Source organism: Sciurus carolinensis, chromosome 6 (genome assembly GCF_902686445.1).
Source record: "Sciurus carolinensis chromosome 6, mSciCar1.2, whole genome shotgun sequence".
NCBI lineage: Eukaryota > Metazoa > Chordata > Mammalia > Rodentia > Sciuridae > Sciurus > Sciurus carolinensis.
Window position 1 is genome coordinate 79,214,897 of NC_062218.1, and position 15,592 is coordinate 79,230,488.

The following is a 15,592-nucleotide window of genomic DNA, read 5'->3' on the forward strand; positions in this document are numbered from 1 at the left end:
GATCATGTGAAATATATTTTCAATGCCTAATTGAAATTCCCAGTCTATTGGCTTAGACTAGGGTTAGCAAACATTTTTAATGTAAAGTGCATTTCTGGCTTTTTTTGTCCTTACTATCTCTGTCCTGACTATGCTGCAGTTTTAGTAAGAAAAAGCAACTATACACAATACATAAACAGATGAGCAAAGTAAAACTATGTAAAATTTTGTTCATAAAAACAGGCAGCAAACCATAGTTTACTAATTCTTAAGTTAAACAGTTTTCTTCTTTTTTTTCAGTGGGAAAGAGCACTTGTCATGAAAATTTTTATTATTCACATTAAGGGTACTTTTAATAAGCCTTCCTTTATCCTCCTAAGGTTGCATTATTATCTTTCCCTGATACTTTTGATGTTTTTATTGTTTTACTTTTTTACATCTGATCCCTTTTAATGCTTCTTTGAGTGTAGATTTGTATCTTTTTACTAATTATCTCAATCTAAATGCTTCTCTTCCCTTCATTCATACACTTTTATATTGCTGTTTTATTAGGCATTCAGCTTAACAATTCATATATAGTGAAGGAAGGAAATAAAACATGATCCTTATTTTTTTAGAGCTTTCAGTGGTAGAGGAAGACTATAATTAAATTTATATAAATGTACCATTGTACATCATTTAAAAATGTGTTCTGAACAATAAAAACCAGGGACTGATACTGAACTCTTTGTATAGGATGATCAAAAAAACACAGAACTTGAAAGATAAGCAGAAGTTTGACAGAATCAGGGAAGAGTCAAAAGACAAAAAATTTACCAAAAATATCCAGTCAGATGACAAAAAGTTTACCAAAACTCTTAAGGTAGAAAAGAACTGGGGCTGTGTGAAGCCTTCTCAGACCTGACTGATATAGTAAATATCAATGGAACGAGGAGTCAGAATAAGGCCAAAGAAAAGGGGAAAGGGAGTTTATGTAGGAACTTGTAAGCCATGTTGAGAATTAGAAGCTATTTAATAAGGGAATGGCAAGATCTGATTAAACTTTCAGGAATGTTCCAGCTTCGCTTTCTGTTGTGAGTTACAGTTATCTGTCATTTATTCATTCATCTGTCAAATATGAATGTTTATTCTGTGCAAATTAGTGATGTATATTCTGTGAGGGCTACAAAAAATGACCCAACTTGGGGCTGAGGTTGTAGCTCAGTGGTAGAGTGCTTACCTAGCATGTGTGAGGCACTGGGTTCAATTCTCAGCACCACATATAAATAAATGAATAAAATAAAAGGTCTATCAACAATTTTAAAAAATATTTAAAAACAGCAACAACAAAAAAATGACCCTGCTCTTTAGAGGTTTTATAGTCCTCAGCTAAGTTCTCTTGTTCATCTGTTATTTTTCATTCTCTTTTATTGTTACCTGGTAATATGTGAATCCATTATAGTTTGTATTTCCCTATTTCTGTAAGCCTGCCAAATGGGCTGCTTCTTAGATGAATAACTCCATTCAGCAGTTCCAGTGTGAGAACATCTCCTTCAAATTCTACAGTCAGACCTTTTCTCCTTGGCTTTTGACTGCCTAGATAGAGTTCATCAAGTTAACAGATTAATTCATTATAGTAAATTCTGTGATGATAGATAATGACTTTTTGATGTATGTAACTCCTTTCCCTTTTCCAATTCATGATAACTTTATCTCCATTATTATTTTGAAAGGGGTTGTGAGTTTAGCAATCATGCCTGTGTAGAGATAGGTGAATCTAGTTGTCCAGAGGTTTGAAGACTCATATAGCAGTCTGCCACAGGCAAGAGTCTCAATCAATCTCTTTAGTAAGGCAAGGTTTCTTAGACTGAGCACTGGTTATGTTTTGGTTGGATAATTGTTGGGATTCTCTTGCACATTGTAGGATGTCTAGTAGCATCCCTAGCCTTTTGCCACTAGGGGCTAGTAGCATTCCCTTCTCCATTTGTGAGAACCAAAATTTCCCGTGAAGCAAAATCCTCCTCTTTTCCTCCACTTCACTGAAAATCAATGAGTCAAGAAGGATCAATGACTGCAAGGACACCTGAGCCCCAGCCATTCTGTAAAGACACTGAGCAGGTCTTCAGTGGGTATCATTGTCCTGACTAAAAGTAGAGAAGTTGAGCTTTTAGAAACTTAATATTGCTATTAAGTTTTTCATTTAGTCCCATTTTTTTAATTAATATATATGTTTAATTCTTTTTGTCTGTTGTAACTACTTGTTAATTTTATTGACTTTATTCTTTCAGTGTTTGTAGTTAATCTACCATATTATATAGTATCTCAACTTTTTTATACTGTTTATTTTATTTTAGCTTTTTTGTTATCCTATTGGTTGGTCTCATTCTTTACTTGACATTACATCGTTGTATCTGTTCTGTTACACAGATAGTAATAATAGAGAATTCATAACAGTAAATAGATTACAGCAGAAACAATCACCCTAGTTCTTTATGTTCATATGTATATGCATTTCCATCTTACTGGAACACTTGAGGTTTTTGGATAGCAGAGATTTGAGGGTTTGGGTGTCTTTTTGTTGGTTGTTTTATCAATTAAAATTAGCCCATAATCACCAGGCATGATGGCAACAGCCTGTAATCCCAGTGACTGCAGCAACTTGGGAGACTGAGACAGATGATTACAAGTTCAAGGCCAGCCTGAGCAATTTAGCAGGATCCTGTCTCAAAAATATAACAAGGGTTGAGAGTATAGCTCAGTCATAAAGCACCTCTCCAATACCAAAAAACAAAATATTAAAAATAAAAGGGACTGGGAATGTTGCTCACCAGTGAAGCTCACCAGTGAAGCACCCCTGGGTTTAATACCTCAAAAATATAATTTAAAAAAAACCCATGATAGAATGAATGCAAATTTTTAATGAAATCTTTACTTACATACTCTTGTTTTATGTTTTCTTTCTTTACCTTCTGCCTATCTTCCTTCTCGTCAGTGATAAGATTTATGGGTGTTATCAGGAGAAATAGTCTAATTTCTTTTTTCCTATCACCTGAAGACTGATCATTGCAAATTAAGTAAGTGTGCTCATTCAAAAACTTAAGTACTGGTTTTCCAAAGGAGCAGCTGTACCATGAGAAGAGATCTTTTGTTAATTAGAACATATAGTGATAAAAATCCCATGTATTCTGGTATAATTATAGTATTGTTGATCTATTCTGCATATATATGTATGTATGTATATATGCGCTCAATTATAAGACTTTTATTTGAAGTAATAAAAAGTAATGTCAGAGCACATGCCATAAATTTTTTTTCTCCTGAAAGGCAAAGAATAGGAAAATTACTTTTTTTGTGTGTGTGTGTGTGGTTTAAAATAATGTGGGCAAATTTTTCTGGTGTAGGAACCATCATTTGGCTGAAGAAAATCCACTGATGAACTAACCTAAAAGAAAAAAATTCATCTGGGCACAGTGGCACATACCTATGATCCTGGTGACTTGGGAGGCTGAGACAAAAAGATCTCAAGTTTCAGACCAGCCTCAGTAACTTAGGGAGGTTCTAAGCAACTCCTCAGAATACACAGGGCTAGGGATAAAGCAAAGTACCTGTGGATTCAATCTCTAGTCCCCTGAACTACCCCCCCCCCCAAAAAAGGGGAAAAAATTATATGTAGCTATATTTACTTCTCTTCTTTTTCTGCAGACTTTTCTTCACAGGAATTAGAGATTTTCATTTGCTCCTTTTCTTCCTCCTGGCTTCAAATGTTTGTTGCAGAGGCAGTCTTTAAAAAGTTGTGTTTGCAGAGCTCTATCTGTATTTCTTCTGAACCACTCTCTCTCCAGAAAATGGTAAGCACTGTTATAGATGTTTTAATTCCTAAGAAGTATCTTTATAAATTCAACTTTTAAATATTCTTAGGTATTTCTAATAAATAAAAGAGATTAATAAATCTTTCCAACCCATAAAAGAGCTGGTATTTGTCTATTTCAAAACAGTTAAGTTACAAAAATCAAAGGGTAATTAGTAGCCAAGTGTGGTGGCACATGTCTGTGATCCCAGTGACTCAGGAGGATGGCGGGTCCAAAGCCAGCCTCAGCAACAGCAAGGTGGTAAGCAACTTCGGCAAGACCATGTCTCTAAATAAATTCAGAGTAGGACTGGGGATGGGGTTCAGTGGTTGAATACTCTTGAGTTTAATCCCTGGTACCCAAAAATAAGAGGGAGATCAGTAGAGTAGAAGAAAGGGACCATGGGGGGATTACTGGGGAATGATACTAGCCAAATTATATTGTTATCTTGTGCATGTGCAGATATGTAAAAATAAATCCCACTATTATGTACAACTATAATGTACCAGTAAAAATATGGAAAAAAATTAAATGAATAGAAATTTTAATCATTTTTGAGAGTAGTTAAAGGATTGATTAAAGTGATACAGTAAACTTTGTTTCCTACTCACTGACATAATAATACATAAGATTATTATTTGGAACTAGATTCAAAAGAATTCTACTTGATATTTAATGTTTTATAAAGAGCAAAATTTGTAAATGATATATCCTATACACACATACATATACGTTGCATTTGACCCAAGGTTTTCTATTTTTATTTTGGCTGTCCAAAGATATTATTAGGATCTAGTATCCTGCAGTTTCTTCAGCAAACAAGAAATAAGTTTATTTAGTGAATAGATTGGGCAAATTGTTTTGCAACAGTACTTGTCTTTAAAGATCTCACCACCCTTATTCACCCGTTATTCCATTTATTTCAGCCTTAATTTCTGTTGAAGAAAACTATTTTATTTTATTTTATTTTTTTTATTTTTTTTATTTTTTTTACGTTTACATAGGGTAATGATGTTTATTATATTTTTCCCCTCCCCCCCACCCCTCCCACCCCTCCCACCCCTGCCACCCCTCTTTTCCCTCTACACAGTCCTTCTTTCCTTCATTCTTACTGCTCTCCTTAGCCTAACTCTAAACCTAACCCTAAACCTAATGCTAGCCCCTCCCACCCCCCATTATATGTCCTCATCCGCTTATCAGCGAGATCATTCGTCCTTTAGTTTTTTGAGATTGGCTTATCTCACTTAGCATGATATTCTCCAATTTCGACCATTTGCCTACAAATGCCATAATTTTATCATTCTTCATTGCGGAGTAATATTCCATTGTATAAATATGCCACAGTTTCTTTATCCATTCATCAACTGAAGGGCATCTAGGTTGGTTCCACAATCTGGCTATGGTGAATTGAGCAGCAATGAACATTGATGTGGCTGTATCTCTGTAGTATGCTGATTTTAAGTCCTTTGGGTATAGGCCAAGGAGTGGGATAGCTGGGTCAAATGGTGTTTCCATTCCAAGCTTTCTGAGGAATCTCCACACTGCTTTCCAGAGTGGTTGCACTAATTTGCAACCCCACCAGCAATGTATGAGTGTTCCTTTTTCACCACATCCTCGCCAACACCTATTGTTGCTTGTATTCTTGATAATCGCCATTCTAATTGGGGTGAGATGAAATCTTAGGGTAGTTTTGATTTGCATTTCCCTTATTACTAGGGATGTTGAACATTTTTTCATATATCTGTTGATTACTTGAAGAAAACTATTTTAAATGAAAATGACAAAATATAAGTTGTTTATAAATCATAAATGTAAAAAGTATGGAAATATGTCATAAGTTGGACATAAGGCAAATCAAAAGAATTTCCTAAATGATCTTAAAGTTGCATAATAAAAAATTATTTTCAAGAAAGTATTTTCCTTCTTGTCTATATGATATTGACATGGAACTACCAGCTTTTTAATGTTTTATCATGTTCAAATGAAGTGGAAACTGTAATAGTGAAATTCAGAAAATATAACCACATCAATAGTGAATCAAGTAATTTCTTTTTACTGCTATCTTTGTAGTTGAGAAAGCAATATAATAATATTTTGCAACAGGTATATTCCTATTTGCCAGCTTTGGGGAAAACTATTATGCATGGAACTGGAAAGGTACAGATACCAAAGAAAATAGGACAGCGACCTTGCCTTGAATCTCAGAGAGCTTTACTAATGTTGAATGGTGCTAAGCAGAAACATATTGAAGGACTGTCAGAGTTACCGTAAGTATTGCTATTATCTCTGCTGTACTTTATTTTGGAGTACGGCTCTTTTTGACATCTTCCTTGAACTTTTAACTTATCTGTGTCATTGTCTAAATAACACTGATTAGAAAAAAACTGAATTTTAGACCTGCAAATATACAAAAACATATTTTCTCTTTCTGTAATTCAAGGAACATACTTCTTTTTTACCAAGATTAAGTGCTTCCCTGAAGACATAAAACTATTCATCGTTTGTTTTATATAATTTTTGCCTTGTGATTTGAATTACTACATTTCTAGAATATAGATGAGCTTTAAGAAGGCATGGTCATGTTCAGATACTCCAAAGTTGTTGTACTACCTTCTCCAAAATGAGAAACTTCCTCTAGAAGTACGCTATAGAAAACTCAAAGCCTGAAATGTTCTCTGAAAGGAAGAAGAGAATATGATCAATATATGAAAATATATTTTCTCTGTCAGAGATCATTTACTTGGTTTCCTTTTCTTTACCCAACATTCTGTATTCATAACATTCTTAATGAGTGGTTGGAACTTTAAGGCTAATAAAAAGAAAATGCATAAAAACTTATATATGGTTGAAATCAATTTTAGAATTAGCAGTGAAGGGCTGGGGTTGTGGCTCAGTGGTAGAGCCTGCCTAGCATGTGTGAGGCCCTGGGTTCAATCCTTAGCACCACATAAAATAAATAAATAAAAAATACAGGTATTGTGTCCACCTACAACTTAAAAAAAAAAAAAAAAAGGATTAGCAGTGAAGATTGAATGATTAAGGGAGTTTATATTGAAAGGAAACTAGATTCTTAAGAAAAATACTCACCATATAATGTATGCTGGCATGCTTTGCTGAAAAACAAGCTTTCATTCTTCCTTTCTTTTCAGGGAGCTAAACCTTGCTAAATGTTCTTCATCATTAAAAAAATTGAAAAAGAAGTCAGAAGGAGAATTGTCATGTTCCAAGGAGAATTGCCCTTCTTTAGTTACCAAGATGAATTTTCATAAGACTAATCTAAAAGGTATTCCAAGTATCTAAATTAATTTATGCTAAGAACTTTTCGTGACTGTAGTCAGTAGTTGTAAATTTCACACACTTGCCCTGATGAATACTTGGACTTAAATATTGGATGAGGTCCAGGAGATACCTTCCTGGATACCATATTATTTTCTTGTACTGTCACTTGTACAGAGAAAATGATCAGTTAATACCTAGTATAATAGAGTATTCCTCCCTTTCTTTTCTCCCCCTGGCCTTCCAAATACTAAAGGTAGTATGCAGTACTCATTGAGCTTATTCCAGACTTGCCCGCCTTACTTTTCTATTCCACCTCAACCTGTGTTGTTCAGGATCAGTGTCTTCTGATTTGAAAGTATAATTCAGTCTTCATCTCTTTCAGTCGTAGACATTTTGTGAACAAAGAATGAGGAGTAGGCTATGTTACATAGCTGTTAAGCATATGGGCTCTTTTCTACTAGGCACTGAGCCCAGACTATGAAATGTGTTTGGCTTTTGGTTCTGACTATACTGGAACCTAAGCACCTAAAGGATGGAATAACAAGAAGAGTCTTGTAATAATTTACTCTGTCACCCCTTTTACATAGATATCTCTTAACTTAGAAATATGTTTAAAGAGTCTATACCTAGCCAAAGTAAATTGTTCAATCTTTTGTTTGTAGACTAAATCATGTTTTTAATACAGTATTAACATGAGACCCATAGAAAGAGTAAAGCTCTTAAAGTCTTTCAACATGATAAAAATTCATAATTGCATATCACAAATTCTAAATAATGGCCCATTTGGCTCAAAATCTGTAAAATGTATTACATGAGATCTTTGATAGTAACTTCACAAATCAGGGTCCTTTTTCTTTGTTTTATTGTTTCAGAAAGTAAAATGAATATGAATGACTAGTCTAAACAGCATAAGGAACTGGGGGAGAGGAAGAGAATTGAGAAATAATAGAGAAAAACTTGAAAAGCTTCTCTATGCATGTAAAAGTAATGTTTAGTAGAAGTTACAGAGCTATCTGTAAAACTGAACACTGTAAAAATATACTTAGTATTTTATAGCAAGAACAAGTGTGATTCAGTATTTCATTTTGTTTCCTAAGCAGCCACCTATAATAAGTTTTTAAAAATTTACATCAAATCGTCACTTATAATTTATTAATCTTGGTTATAACAAGACAGATATAGTTAATTTTAGCCAGCAGCCACTAATTGCATTCCTCCTAGCAAAAACTTTGCCTTTCTATTCGTTACTCTTGTTCAGCTTTAAATGGTACTAGAGGTTTTTTTTTCATGTATGTGTGTGTGTGGTGTTTATATTAAGATTCCTCCATTTCTCCCTCTCTGTGCTGCTGTAGCCAAGCCAGACAGCCTATTGAGAAGCAGCAAACCATCTGTTAATGGATTTGAAGTTCTGAATTATACTTGAGTGTGTAGAGGCACTCGTGCTTAGCCAGAAACATTCATTTGAATTAAGCTATAAATGCTGTATAAAAAGGAGCCATACATTTAATGCAGGTTCATGAATAAATTTAAGAGAGGGCAATTGCACTCTAAACTTTTATTGCTGCAAAACCCAGTATTTTTGGTGTTCTCTGATCATTTGGGGATTTTATAGCAGGGCTGAAGCTTTAAAACTTGAACTAGGGGGAGACAATGCCTATGTTAAACCTTTTGCTATAGAATTTCATTGCTGAATTGCTGATAGAATAGAAGCTGTATGGATTGGTAGGAATCCCCCCACCATACACACTTTCTAATGCAAGAGATGTTTAAACCACTCAGAAGGAAAACTCAATAAATAATTTTCTGGCATGGGGCCAGATCTCCTAGTTCATGCCCTTTGATTATTTTCTTTAGTTGATATCTTGTCTTCTCTGGAATAATCTATTAATTTTTTATGGCAGGAGAAACAGCCCTGCATAGAGCTTGCATAAATAACCAAGTGGAGAAATTGATTCTTCTTCTTTCTTTGCCAGGAATAGACATCAATGTTAAAGGTAAGTTTTATATCTTTGTGGTTTCATACAGTGTCTTAATATTTGTGATATTAAACAGTTTTATGTCATTAAGAAACATTAAGAAAAATCGCTTGAGTTAATTTACCTAAAATATATTTAAAATATTGCTGTTAGCAAAACTAAGAAATTCATTATAGCTAATGGTGTAGAAACATTTTTGGTGTTTATATTTTGTTTATATCTCAACACTAGTATTTTTATATTGTTTTTAATTCTTTAAATTTGTTTTTCTTCAAAAAAATGTACTTACACTGGGTATTTTTAGCGAAGTTTGTTTTTAATGTGAAGTGCCTACAAAATTATACTGATGAGAGAAGTAGAACATTAATAGTTTACTACCAAAAGTCCTACTTCTGCTGTTTTAAAACTTGCCTTGATTTCTAATTTAGACAATGCTGGCTGGACGCCTTTGCATGAAGCCTGTAACTATGGCAACACAGTGTGTGTCCAGGAAATTTTGCAACGTTGTCCAGAGGTAGATCTGCTCACTCAAGTGGACGGGGTGACTCCTTTGCATGATGCACTGTCAAACGGACATGTAGAAATTGGCAAGCTGCTACTACAGCATGGGGGTGAGTGCATTTATGCTAAATGGGTTTTGATAAATTATCCAGTTTTTTGAAGAATCCCTTGGAGGTAGATAGCATTTTATATTTAAAACCTGTAAGGAAAGAGATTTTCATTTCCTATTAGTAAAAAAGTAAAGATAAAAAGTCTCCTAGAATGTAACCACCTTTTATTTGTAGCAATAAAAGCTTTTTCATATTATATATGCATGTATATATTATTAAGTCTAAAGGTTCATGTATGAGCATGGATTTTTTAATTGAATATATTGGTTTTAGATATTAATTCTTTTACTCAACATATGAAACCCCTGTGAACTAGTCATCTCTGAAAACTTATTAGTAAGTGAATGTAAACATTTACGTGTTTACTGGAATTTTTTCAAGCTTTTTATATGTAACTGCTAACTCAGTATTATTTTTATGAGGCATATCTTCACAGACTGTGAAAAAGATATCCTAGAATCTTTTTCTTCATTCACATTTTGCAGTCAATTAAATTAAAGTAGGAGAATTTTCAAATGGTAATAACTGTTGTGCAGGGGTTTTATGAAGAAGGTTAACTTAAGCTTAATATTCAACTAAAGCTTTTTCTACTGATATTAAATCTTTGCTTTCAGCAGGCCCTTTCCTTTTTTCAATAACATTCTTTATCCTGAACTGCATATTGCTAATTTACATCAAAATATTCAAACCGATTTGTGTTTTAAAAATAAAAGCAAAAGAAAATTGATGAGCTTATAAAACAAAAACAAATTTATGTAAATTTCCCATTGCTTTTATTTGCTCTAATCTTAGAAATTAACATGATTTTATCCCATAATTAAAGCAGTTGATTCTGCATAAAAACAAAAAGCACATTATCTTTATGTCTTTTTTTTTGCTTTTTGCTTTATATACATCTAAGAAAGGTTGTATAGCATGATAACATAAGACATTTGGTTATTTATAGTCTTCTCCTGCCCCCTAAAGGCATTAGTGTGTCTGTTTTACTAACATCATTTCATAATCAATATATTTGGGTTCTTTTGCCTTCTTTTCTAGTATTATTTGTTTACTAAACATAATATTCTGCTTCCTAAATGTTTTATTTTTCTATTCCTAAGCTAAATATTTTGTTTTGTACTCAATTTGTATCTGACATTCATGCAAATAGTTGGTTTTGCTTCATGTAGTTTTAATATGAGATATTATATTATTATATTAAGTCCATTTCTTTAGTAGAGTTCAGCCTTCCACCAACAAATTTGAATTTTACTAGTGAAGAATAGTAAATGGATGAACTCCTTGACCTGGAAGAGGAAATCTACTTGTTCTTACATTTATCAGAGTCCTTTGGCAATTGTATAAGACTTATTTTGCCTCAGTTATATTTGGTTTAAACCTGTCACATGGTTTGATGTTATCATTATAGTAACTGTATTATCTGTGCATTTTGAGTAGCTCAATCTTGAGAGCAGTAATTTTAAGAACGTATTTATTTCTCAAAGACTTCGTTTTCTTTAGGTATTCATAATGTTTTTCTTTCCTTTTTTTTTTTTTTTGAAAAGGAGTAAATGGAAGTTTTTTTTATGTCAACTCAAGGAAAAAAATCTAAATTCAATTTAGAATTCTTTTTTTCCCATAAATTATTCACTAATCCTATATCTTCAGTGGTTGATTTTTATATGAAATACATTTTATATCTAGGTCATTATGTATGTCTGAACAGAGTTATCATTAAGAGTTTTAATAGGGGCTTGGGTTATAGCTCAGGGGTAGAGCACTTACCTCAGACACAAATGAAGCACTGGGTTCAATCTTCAGCACTGCATAGAAATAAATAAGTAAAATAAAGATATTGTATCCATCTATAAGTAAACATTTTTTTAAAACAGGGTTTTAATGGTTATAATTTCTTCTCTCTCTGATATATAATCTATACAGTATGACTTTCTGAGATGTCTGCTAGTACTAAAACCTTTATATCCATTCTAACATCTTATTTATAACTAAGTGCATAAATAATTGTAAGATTTGGTTGACTAAGGTACCTAATACTCCTGTATTTTGCTGTGTCACCAGATACTGTGTTCTTCTTGTTTTGCCCCACCACATTATCCTTTACTGCCTAGGGCATAAACTATATCTTCAGTATTTCCTAAGTAGTTGGATAGATTTAGCTTAGATGGATAAGATCTGAGTTTGATATAGAATAATTAACACTTAATTTTTTTGGAATCATTTGCCTAAACTGAAATTAAGCATAAACAAGGATAAAAGAAGTAAGATTTTCTGGACTTTGTACTGCCAGAATTGTTGATCACCAGTGGAAAAGGGTACTACTTTTCCTTCTTGATGATATTATTCGACAACCTTAGGACTCTTATTGAATTTAAGAAAAAATGTATTATGTTAATTCCTTATGGAAACACCAAAATTCTTATTTTAAGATGGTAATAAAGTTTTCTAAAAACCTTTTTCATTTATAGTCATATATACTGTTTATTGAACTAATCCATATACTTTTAAACTCATGAGGTGGGCAATTCACAGAATTATGTTTTTTTTTTTATGCACCTTTATTAGGCAGTTAGTATATGTAGCCAGTTAATTATGCAAACATGAATTAGTAAAAAATATGATTGTAAACAGAATTCTGTATACTTTGGAAAATCAAAGAAGAGAGAGAACAGCTGTTAAGTTGCCAAAATAAAAATATTTTACCCTTAACATTTGTCATTTTCTTTTTCACAGGTCCAGTACTTTTACAGCAGAGAAACTCCAAGGGGGAATTGCCCTTGGATTATGTGATATCACCTCAAATCAAGGAAGAACTATTTGCTATTACAAAAATAGAAGACACAGTGGAGAACTTTCATGCACAAGCAGAGAAACATTTTTACCACCAGCAACTTGAATTTGGTTCATTTTTACTTAGTAGGATGTTGCTAAATTTTTGTTCGATTTTTGATTTATCTTCAGAGTTCTTCTTAGCTTTCAAAGGGTTAACTCATCTAAATGAGCTGCGTATGCCTTGTAAAAGTTATAAAGAAACCACCAGTTCTCATACTGACTGGTTATTGGATCTTTATGCTAGAAATATAAAGACATTGCAGAAGCTCCCAAATATTCTGAAGGAACTGCCCGAGAATTTGAAAGTGTGTCCTGGAGTACATACAGAGGCCTTATTGGTGACATTGGAAATGATGTGTCGATCATTCACAGAGTTTTCATGATGATGCCAAAAAGTATGAGTCAATGTTCTAAACATGTTCAACTTGCTTTAGTCATTTAGTACAGACTTCATGACTTACTGACAGATATTAATTTGATTTATTTATTGACAGACTTTGCAGCCTTGATAAATGTAAAAAGCACTTAAAAATCATCTTCAGAACTAAAGTCTGGACTTCTATCTTTTTGCAGTGTGTAGAATTTGACTCAGAAGTAAAAAAAAAAGTTTTGTTTGGTATCAACTGTTTTCATTAATCTTTAATTTTTTTGTTCTGGAAGTGATATTATTTATCTACTCATTGTATATGTAAAAAACTTAATTTAAATATTTTTTTCAAATCAAAATGTAATGTCCTCTATTTTAGGTATTCTAAGTCTTAGAATCATGGCAAGGATATTCATAGACATGTGTGTCTATTAGCTTGTAATTTCCTATTTGAGTTGATGGACTAAAATAGACATTTTAGTTTTGTGTGCTTCCCAAATAAACATCTTTAAAATTTAAAATAATTATTCTTATGATTTTTAAATATACATAGTCTGACAGTTCCATCCCTTAATCTATTTTATTTTAGCAGTTCGTATACAAAGTGTATTAGTGCTCTATGTTACCAATATTCTGTAAGTAAAAGCATTTTCCTGCATAAGTTTTATTAAAATATTAAGATTACAAGTGGCATTTAAGTAATAGATTTGAGACTACCTAAAATCTTAAATGTACAGTATGAATTTACAGGGTAGTAATGTTTCAATTTGCAGGTTTTTCCAAATAGTAATTTATAGTAAAACTAAAAGACAGGGTGTGGATAATAACCACTTGTGAAATTGGAATTGCCTCACTAGTGGAAATAAGTTACATTGTGATAAAGCTGGAAAAGAAACATTAAAACTTCCATTTAGCTTTTATGTAACTAAAGTGATGATCTCAGAAATTAATCTACTGAAGAAGTATACATCAGTTTTGTCTTGGAAGTTGATCTTTTAACAAGATACAAATGCTCAGTTCTTTACTGTAGAGTGTATAATCTAAATTGAAAACTGCTAAATGTTTTCTATAATTTTAAATAATTTTTTACATATACTGTAAGAAATATTAACAATTTCTATTTAGTCTTCAAGTATAACATCATACATATCTCTCTTTATTACTGAGTCTGCCAGAGTATCAGAGAATACATGACATCAGGGAAACTCTTTAAATTATGTTAAGGTAAATTCATAAGAAGTAACATGCTTCCCCAGATGATGACTATGAACATTTTGTTTCTCAGGTGTTGCCATTTTACCTCACTTGTGAAGGCACAAGGGATAATGTTTGCTTGGTAAATTACTATAAATTGAAGAACATAGACCTTAATATCAGATACAGTTTCAAATCTTTTGTCTAGTTTGTTAATGACTAAATTACAAGAAAAATTCATTTCTGTGCTTAGATTTTCTTACATATCTAATAGAAATAACATCAAGCATCCTTGTCATGATAGAATTAAGGTAGTCTATCACTTTATATGGCACTTAATAATTATTACTTCCTTTCTTGTTCTTACCTCCTCTTTTGGTTATAAAGAATCATTAAAGTAAAATGTAAGATGTAATTGCTTAAGTTAGCAGTAATTCTAAGGTAATTGAGTAATCAAAATCGTGAGTTAGGATTTTGTTAGGAAAAAATAGTTTTCTAAAATAGATATTCATAAAGAAATAGTCATGTGGTTGAGATTATCATTAATATTTTATAACTAAATATTCTATCTGCCAATTTCTACAAACTGTGATGACATATTCAAATGCCATTGAAGTCTCTCTCTATAAGAAGATATTGCAGTTTCACACTTTGAATGTCCAGTGCAGCAAACACAGGTTACTATGTTTTGTGGCCTAATTAACAATACCAGGATATAAGTATGTATTTAAACCTTTAATATTCCTATTATGTATGTATATATGCATATTTATATATGTATACTATTAGAAAACATAATCATTGCCTTAAATCTATCCTAGAGGAAGTAGAAGTTGTTCTAAAAACTTAAAATAGTCTTTCTGAGCCCTGGCTATTCAGTTGGAAACTTGTTATAGGTCCAGCTGAATAATACTGTCAGATTTGACATCATAATTTCATGGAAATCTAAAAAATAAAATAAAAGCCTTTTAATTGCCCCTTTTGCAATATAAGTAAAGTCTGGAAGGGGATTTCTGAGCTGTTAAGATTCAGCTTTTTCCCATACAGTGTTTGTTTATTGGTAGTTCCTCAGGATCTTTTTGAAATTAGACTTTTCTAGGTTCTCAATTCTTAATTTCTATATACAGAGAAAAGTGGTCCAGGAATTTATTTTCTTTTGTTAACTCCAAGATGACCAGAAAAAATTTATTCTTATATAAGTCAAATGAATATAATTAATCATTGTTTGAATTCAATATTTTTTGAATACTTAAAATCTACCAGCTGGTGTATTTGATAGTCTGATGCTACAAAGAAAGAAGAAAGACTTAAAAGTCTGGGAAGGTAATGTAGGCTTAAATATTGTTGAGTTTTCCTGTCTTCTAATATGCTGTTAAAAATAAATAATTTGAGCTAGGTTTGTTTATGCACACCTATAATCCCACAACTGGGGAGGCAGGAGTCTTGCAAACTGGAGGCCAACCTGGGCAATTTAGCAAGACTCTGTTTCAAAATGAAGGACTAGGAGATGTGGCTCAGTGGTAGAGTGCC

At 32.4% G+C, this 15,592-nt stretch overlaps 1 protein-coding gene across 2 annotated transcripts in view; it reads left to right on the forward strand.

The window, feature by feature from the left end:
• The window catches only part of Slf1 (SMC5-SMC6 complex localization factor 1), a 72,560-nt gene extending 59,155 nt beyond the window's left edge, over window positions 1–13,405 (forward strand). For both annotated transcript variants that reach the window (XM_047556138.1, XM_047556139.1), the window contains 6 exons: window positions 3,661–3,806; window positions 5,910–6,073; window positions 6,956–7,089; window positions 8,987–9,079; window positions 9,490–9,672; window positions 12,403–13,405. In XM_047556138.1, coding sequence (XP_047412094.1) covers window positions 3,661–3,806; window positions 5,910–6,073; window positions 6,956–7,089; window positions 8,987–9,079; window positions 9,490–9,672; window positions 12,403–12,884 — 1,202 coding nt within the window. In that variant the 3' untranslated portion in view covers window positions 12,885–13,405. The remainder of the gene's footprint in view (window positions 1–3,660; window positions 3,807–5,909; window positions 6,074–6,955; window positions 7,090–8,986; window positions 9,080–9,489; window positions 9,673–12,402) is intronic.
• The last annotated feature ends 2,187 nt before the right edge of the window (window positions 13,406–15,592 follow it).